We start from the raw sequence: 7,853 nt of genomic DNA on the forward strand, positions 1-7,853 counted from the left end.
ATTTTCAAAACCCACTGCTGAACTTACGTACAAAGAACTTTGGCATCTGCTTATCTAGGTGGTGCCTGGCTGCGAGTGTGGTCCAGGCTGGTAATCCACATTCTGCCACAAGCTGGGGAGTTGGCTCCTTTCAGAGATGCCAAAGCTGTTTAAAAGAAAAGTGGGTGCTGAGCGTCATTGTAAACCAGATGTCTCAAACAGCCACTTGCAATGGGAACACTGCACCCAGTAGGCTATTGGAAATACTGAAATTTGGGGTTTCCCCTGTCTGCCTCATTTTTCTTCCTTTGTAGAACATTGCTAATAATACATTGTTATCTCACAGAGGAGGTTGCTGAGAATTCATTAGCTGGTATTTGTAAAGCACTTTGAAAATGCAAAGCCAGTGCATTATTCTTAGTCTTCTGGATGCTTTCCATGTTATTAAAATCAGGATTTCAGAAAGGCTTATCAGGGGATCAAAACAGCATCCCAAACTTGAAAGGAAGCAAGACTGTTAAACCATCAACTGTCGCCTCCCCCTCCAGCCAGATGTTAAGCCCTAAAGAACTGAAGTGGCACAAGGAATTACTTTCCCAAGTTCCCCCAGCTGGGCTGACAGGCCTTGATCAATGGTTTTCCCCACAGTGAGTGCTATGCAGATGGTCTGCCCAGAGCAAGGTTTCTGTGAAGTACAAAGGGAAGTCAAACACCATTTCTAATTCAGCTTGTAGCATGGCACACTTCCTTTATCCTCTGCCTGAATGCAGTGAATAGGAGAGCAGTGTGGGAAACTGGAAGGAACTCCAAACTCACAGAGTTTGTGGGGCTGTGGGACACTGCTGTCCTCCAGCCACATCTGCCTGTGACAGACAGAGGGAAAAGAGTGGCAGAACGAAAAATCAGATTATAAAAACTGCATGAAGGGAAGATGGACCCCGAATAAAAAGGAAGAAGTGAAGGAAGCTCTGCAGGCAAACAGCAATTGCACCAGGCTCAAACAAGCAGCAGAGCAAGGAAAGAGCTAGGAGGAAATGACAGGGAATGGAACTGCAGCAGCAGAATCCTACTCATCCACCAGTAAGGCCAGAGAAAATTGTCCCAGTGAAGGTGGCAGAGGTGGCTTCAGCCCACGTGAACACTTCTGAGCCACATGCTCTGTTTGCTCCTTTAATTCCCCAGGTTTGTTTAGTCTGTCCTGGGAAACACAGACCCCGGATATTAGTCAAACTGATGTGTGCTTATTCAAACTGTTGCAAACAGATACAGAAGCTTCTCCAATCCTTAATTGCCTGGGTGTGTTAATCTGAATTGCTGTTTGCTGTATGGGGATTAAATACAGGATGATTTCCTCCTTCCAGCTTCAGGTGCTCTGCTGCAGGTGAGGCATTGCCTCAGCTCAGCTTTGCCCAGCAGAATAGCTGGGTTCTTGGTAGAACTCTCCATGAGGTGAGGCACTGACAGACACCAAGAGACTTTGCTCCGAGGTGTCAGAGCACCCGTACCCCATGTTGCTCAGTACCTCTCTCTTGCTGTTCTTTATATCTAAGGCTGACCTGCCCAAATATGATGGCTACCATTGTGGCACATCACCTGTAATGGTACAGGAGGGCATTTATTCCTTAACTTTATATGAGCTGGGCTTGGCTTTAAGAAAATTAGATCAGATTTTATGCCAGGAATGCTCTGGAAAAGCCTTTCTCTTCATTAATACTTCTAAACTGTTCTCTGTTGCTTGGATGAAAGAAATAGGAAACACTAGCCCAGATTCCGGTATTGGTATTTGGCAGGTGAAAATCCAGGCTCAGCTTTTGCTGGTTAGGATTTTGATGAACTCCACCGGAGGCATAGAGGGAATTTGTGTTTACACCAGTTTACAGGGGTCAGGAGGTAGCTCTGGAGGTACAAAAGCTGCAGGCCAAATCCAGCAGCCTGCTCCACTTGTCATGGAGTCCTAAGTTCCTGCTGGTTTCAGTGAGGACCCAAGTAAGGCCTGTAGGGTTGGACCCATTCTGTTTGTCACCTCAGGATGGTCACTAGGACTCAACACTAATTGAGTCTCCTCTTGCCGTCTTTCCCACTCTCTATTCCAAAGCTTTGCTCTGTCCCTGCTCCAAAGCTTTTTAGCTTTCTGCATGACTTACTAACATAAGGCTATGGAAGTTTGTGTACTTCTGAGTTTCCCACACCATTTCTTAATTATAGTCATTCCTGTCACAAAGGAAGTGTGCCTGACTACAAACCACATTAGCAACGGTGCTTGCCTCTGCATTGTGTTCAGTGGGAAACCCTGCTCCCAAAAGGCCATCTGGGCAGCACATATCGGGAGAGAAGCAACAGGAGTAATGAGCATCTCTCAAGACTTGGGAAAGCAGCAGCATCTTTAAGTCTTCCTAAAGAGCTAACATCCTGCAGAGATTCTGGCAGGAGGCTATTTGCTAGTGCCATAGTTCAGATATGTCATCCAGAATCCAGTATCTTGGGATCCTATTAAGTTTTCTGTGCAATATTGTATATATTTGGAACTATAGTAGAAGGTGTATAATTCAGAATTCATTATCCTTAGCATAAAGTCCACTGACTCTGCTAACTTTATAATGGGGAAGAATTTGTTAACAGTTTCCTTTAGGATTTCCAACCAAAGGAGAAGCAGAACATCTATTTTGGGTAATTGAGCATCTAATCTGAGTAACTCTTCCAAGATAGTCAGTAATTGGCTCATTTTTCCCCTCACAGACTATGAAACCAAAGAGAAAATAAAAAGCTATTTTAACTGTGTTTATTTCAGGCTAGTATGACTATTCCAGTGGAGTTAACTCAGGAATCCCCTGGGTGCTGAGTAGAGATATAAGAGGTTTGTGTGTAAAATCCTGGTGCAGAGCTCCCAGGCAGAATGAACGGTGGCAGATGTGTAGGAGGCAATGGGCTCAGCCTGCTCTGCAGCGACTGAGGGGCTGCAGCAGCTGCTACCCTGGGCTCTTACCGCCCTCCTACACATCTGTAGGACCACTGGGCAAACCCCAGAGCCAGCCAGAGCCCACAGCTGTAATAGAAGAAAGCCAGAGGCAGACCAAGTCACTCAAATCATGCATCAGCTCTACTACAGCTTTATCATGGAAAGTTAGTCCTCCCCCCAGATAAAAGTTCTATGATACAGGAATGCAATAATGCTCAGATTCCTGAGAATTAGACTTCTTGTTGTGTGCTGTGGATAATTGCAGGGAAGGTATCTGAGACTTTAAGTAGCTCTGTTGGACTAAACCAGGAGTGCCTGTTGATGTGACTTGTACTGGAAGGGGAAATCATTGCTGTTCTTGTAGCTGATTATTAGTGAGTTAATCTGGGAACCAGAAACTCTCTCGTAAAAGTGCCAGTGGGCCCTGCTGATCACGGGACTGGCATATTTCTTCTTCATGCGCTTGATTAACGAGCTCAAGAAATGAGTTACTACTCAGGAGTTTCTGTTTCAGAGAATCTTCCCAGGAGGGATACACAGAGCGAAAGACTGGTTTCAGAGGTGGCATTACATGGGCTCAAAGATAATGCACAAGCTTTGAGGAGAACATGTGAAATGGTGTCACAAAAGCTTTCCCACAACTTGACATAAAAGACTCCGAGCTCAACAGCTGCTGCTCTGTACGAAAAGAAGGAGCCTATTCAAGAGCAGTACAATAGGGATGGAAAAGCAGATCCTGGAAGAGGTCATTTAAACCTTACCTGGTCTTACGAATAATGAGTTGCAGAGGGAGAGAGAAATGTGTCCGTGGGTATACGTATTCACATTGAAAGACGTGTGACCACACACGCCTGTGTTACTATATACATAAATGCACATATATTAATGTAAATACAAACAGTAATTACTACAGTAAGAGATCCCCAAACACAAGCCCTAACATTACTTGACACTAATTTATTACTACTATTATTACTATTATTATTATTACTCCTGTACTGAATTAGAGAGGGAGATATCAATGCTCACAGACAAAAGCGTTAAACTGCTTAGGTCATGTAGCCCGTTTGGAGTAAATCTGGGACCAGAATGTGTGGTTCTAGACATGGGGTTAGTGCTGCTGCCTGCCCATTGCACCCTGTTTGTGGTGTAACAGGGCAACATCCCTGCCAGCCTTGCTCCACACAGTCCAGGGTGCATGTCCAGAGGATGCAGAAAACACTGCTGCCGTGTCCTCCTTTTAGAGCTCACAAAAGAAGGCAGTGCTTGCACGGGCAGAAGGCAGGTAAAATGCAGGCAGATCTGGTTCATGTTTTCCATCATACATTTCCACTGTGCGTTTACAGGATGCAAATAGCAAGAGCGTTAACTCTTCCTGTTGCAGGAACCTACTTAACAAGGACTGTGCATCTCAGCATAGAAATTGGCCCAGTGGAGAGTAGCGAGGAATCAGGAATTTTGATTTCTAACAAGTTTATGGGCCATCCAGATTCCTTTTGTGCTCAGTTTTCCTTTGTGCATGGCCTAAATTGAAATAGTGACCTGTTTTCTGTTTCACATGGGCCGGACTGCTAACACAGTCCCTGGGGGAGAGCGGTTGGCCTTGGGCGGGTGGGATTCCAGAGATCCTGCTCTTTCCCCGGGCAGGCAGAACGTGCTGGTGTGTGCGTGTGCTTGGGTGCCTGCTCCAGCGTGTGCCTGTCCTGTGAGCGTCCCTTCCCGCCACCGGCAGCTGACCTGCTCCTTCCTGCACCGTGTGAGCCGCAGGCTGCGCCGGGAATGCTATTGATCTGCGGCATTAGTCAGCAGCCTTTTCCCATTGAAGGCCAGCTCTTTCCCAGCTTCTGACACGTAATTCTGATCCCAGCCTTTCACGTACCACACACTCCCCACCTGCTCATCTGGGAGAAGGTCATTATCCCCAGGCTATTCAGTGGCAATGGAGCATGCAAGAATAGATGCTTCTCCTATTGTGCTGCCCTTCTCCCCGATTGGCTGTGGAGTGTGGGAAACACCACCAAGCCAGAGACCCACAGACTCTTGGAGAGGTTGTACAGTATAAATACCAGGCAGAGCCAGCCTCCAGCCACACGCTTCTCCTGGACTTCCACTTCGAGGCTGTCCCTCCTTTCCTAGGACAGATGGCTCCCAGCACTGTTTTCATGGAGCCCGACAACCTGCTGACACCAAAGGAGAAAAACAAAGTAAGTCCTGGCACAGCAAGGCTTTAGCCGTGCTCTCAGCTGTTCTCAGAGCGGTTTAAACCACCTGAGAAACCAGTCCACATTGTTTAGGAGCAGTGATGGGCAGCAAAGATGCTGTGAAAGGCAGGGAGAGGATCCTTCTAATAACAGGTCTCTTTGCTTTTTACAGCTGAGGAAGCCCGTGGTGGAGAAAATGCGTCGTGACCGGATTAACAGCAGCATTGAGCAGCTGAAACTCCTGCTGGAGAAGGAGTTCCAGAGACACCAGCCCAACTCCAAGCTGGAGAAAGCCGACATCCTGGAGATGGCTGTCAGCTACCTCAAGCAGCAGAGCCAGCTGCAGGTGAAGGGTGAGTATTGAATTTTGTTTCAGTCTCCAGCTTACTGCAGACCTGTGACAGTTTTATGAACCTCTAGCCACGAATAACTGCTCTAATCTATTCTTTCTTCCCCTCCTCTTTTCTTCCCTTCTTTAGCTGCAGGACCCTTCCATAAGAGCTCTCAGTTTGACTTCAGAGAGGGCTATTCCAGGTGTTTGCAAGAGGCTTTCCATTTCCTCTCTCTTCACAAAGTCCGAACTGAAACACAGACCAAACTTTTAAGCCACTTCCAGAAGAGCCAGTCGGCTGCCACGGAGGTCGCCTTTTCCCCCGGGAACCCTAGCATCCTGAAGCCAGCGTCTCCGAAAGATGCCAGCACCCTCTGGAGGCCCTGGTAGTCCAGGAGTCCTTATTTCGTGGACCTTTGCCTTTTACAGTCCAGATGAAGGATCTGACTGCATCTGATAGTCCAGCTCCGATCCTCTCTTCTGTGGGGAATGTTATTTCCCCGTGTATTTTATTTATCAGTACATAGAATGGCACACTTTTGACTTTGGAATCCTTTGGCAAAAGTTCAGGCATTCTGTTGCATGGTCCTGGAGCTGTGTAGACACTGCTGGTAACAGTACACAGAGTGCTGCCAGCCAGGGGTGAATGCCTTCAAAATGAAGGGGGGTGTTTTGTAAGTGTTACAGTTGTGATGGACACGAATTGCTGTAGGAGAGATTTCTCTCATATTGCTTGTAAGAGGCATCAGCTCTGCTCTGGCTTGACCAGCAACAATTGTTTGCTCAGTCACCCCGGAGGATAAATTTACTGCCCTTTTGTTCATGCACACTTGATTAAAATCAGTTTCCCTCTGTTTGCTTATAACTTGTACAGAATCAGAGATTGGTTTGGTTTGGTTTTGGATTTTTCCCCCATGGCCCTTTCGTAATCCTAGTATATAAAGGACAGAAACTAGGAAACTATGTGGAATATTTCTACTACTTTGCTGCTTTTTTCAGTTTAGAAGAGGACGTTACTGCTTTACGTTAAAGAAAAGGTAGTGGGTAAAAGGCTTGATTTGTCAATGTTATACATTTTGTGTGTAAGCTATGCTTTTTCTAGCATTTTCATTATAATAATGATTTTTGTCTGTATTGAGTGGTTTAATTCATGGTGGATAGTGTTTCTCCCACAAGTGGGACAGCCCTATGGCTACCTGCATACTGTGTATGCGTCTCTGTATTTGTAGAGAGCAATAAAATGCATTTGTGTGCAACTGCTGTCTGGGTTCTCTCTCTCTGAGGGATATGCAGCCACCTGCACCCCTGAGACAGTCTGACATGTCAGTCTTCTAAAGAGCTGGGTCTTTTTGTACAGCAGAAGGAGTTTGTATTCTCATCTATATACTCTCATGTCTCCCATCACGTGCGTACCCCAAGAGTAAAGCAAGTGCTACTGTCACATAGATTCTTTCAGCTGAATCATACTGAGCATTTCCTTAGTCACTGCCTCTCCTATCCATACAAAACCTTCTCACCCAAGCAGTGAGGCCTCGAACCAGCCATCTGGTTTCCCTGCAGGTAGTGGCTGGAATCCGAATCCTCCTTTCACACCTTTTTGCACCTCAGACTCAGAGGAAGCAGACTCAATCACTGCACTGCTTTGTATCCTTTAATGCCTTCCCACAGTTTCTTCTCTTGAGAGCTCAGAGGTGTGAATAAAGTGTCCCACAAAGCTGCAGCTCTCCCGGAGCAGCACGGAGCAGCGGTGGTAGAGCTCCTGCAGAGGTGGAGGGGTGAGTGCTACGCTGGTGGGGGCACACAAACCTGGGTAGGGCCTTTTGCTGCCGTTGCACCTACCTGAATTAGGGCTCCTCGAGCACCAAATCAGAGTCTGCGGGCGGTGTGCCTGAGCCAGCTGTGATGTTTACGCGTCTTTTGGTCTGAGTTAGACGTTGTAGCTCCATTTGCCACCAGGTGGAAGCATGGGAGAAGAAAAGACTTCATTTTCCCCTCATCCTGGGAAACGTCTGAATCTTTCTTCTTTTCCCAAGTATGTAATAAAGCTTCTCTGACACTTAATTGTGTACAAGTCTAAAATGGAACCAGATCTGCAGCAAAACAACTCTGGGTAGAGAATTTTCTACTAGGCTGAAGTATTTTCTGCAGCATTTGCTAAGTGCCGTCTGGTTCCATGTATTTATCTGCTTAGTTACTGATGAAGGTGTTCTGTTCTAGTAGGACTGTTCGCCAGAGTCTCTGACTGAGACATACGGTTATATGATGCTTGTAAAGCTGTGCCTGTCACTGCCACCAGCTTCTCTGGACAATGTGCTAGGTTCTGTTCTTGCTTTCTAATGATTTCTGTGCTGGAAAGAAAAGCGATTGCTGGAAAAGTATTTAAAAT

General features: G+C 46.4%; 1 protein-coding gene across 1 annotated transcript; it reads left to right on the forward strand.

Moving 5' to 3' along the window:
- The first annotated feature begins 4,552 nt into the window (after positions 1–4,552).
- On the forward strand, positions 4,553–6,708 carry LOC130603584 (transcription factor HES-5-like). The gene is made up of 3 exons (XM_057417418.1): positions 4,553–5,139; positions 5,309–5,489; positions 5,616–6,708. Exons 1-3 carry the CDS (start codon positions 4,894–4,896, stop codon positions 5,855–5,857), a joined length of 669 nt encoding a protein of 222 aa, XP_057273401.1. The 5' UTR covers positions 4,553–4,893; the 3' UTR covers positions 5,858–6,708.
- Positions 6,709–7,853: the final 1,145 nt, after the last annotated feature.

This window comes from Pezoporus wallicus, unplaced genomic scaffold (assembly GCF_028554395.1).
Source record: "Pezoporus wallicus isolate ANWC-B61680 ecotype Strahan unplaced genomic scaffold, APGP_CSIRO_Pwel_v1 contig_13766, whole genome shotgun sequence".
Classification (NCBI taxonomy): domain Eukaryota; kingdom Metazoa; phylum Chordata; class Aves; order Psittaciformes; family Psittacidae; genus Pezoporus; species Pezoporus wallicus.

Coding starts and splice junctions, on each gene's coding strand:
- LOC130603584 (XM_057417418.1), top strand. CDS start 4,894: ATGCTTCTCCTATTGTGCTGCCCTTCTCCCCGATTGGCTGTGGAGTGT. Junction 5,140..5,308: donor CACCAAAGGAGAAAAACAAA/GTAAGTCCTGGC, acceptor TGCTTTTTACAG/CTGAGGAAGCCCGTGGTGGA. Junction 5,490..5,615: donor GAGCCAGCTGCAGGTGAAGG/GTGAGTATTGAA, acceptor TCCCTTCTTTAG/CTGCAGGACCCTTCCATAAG.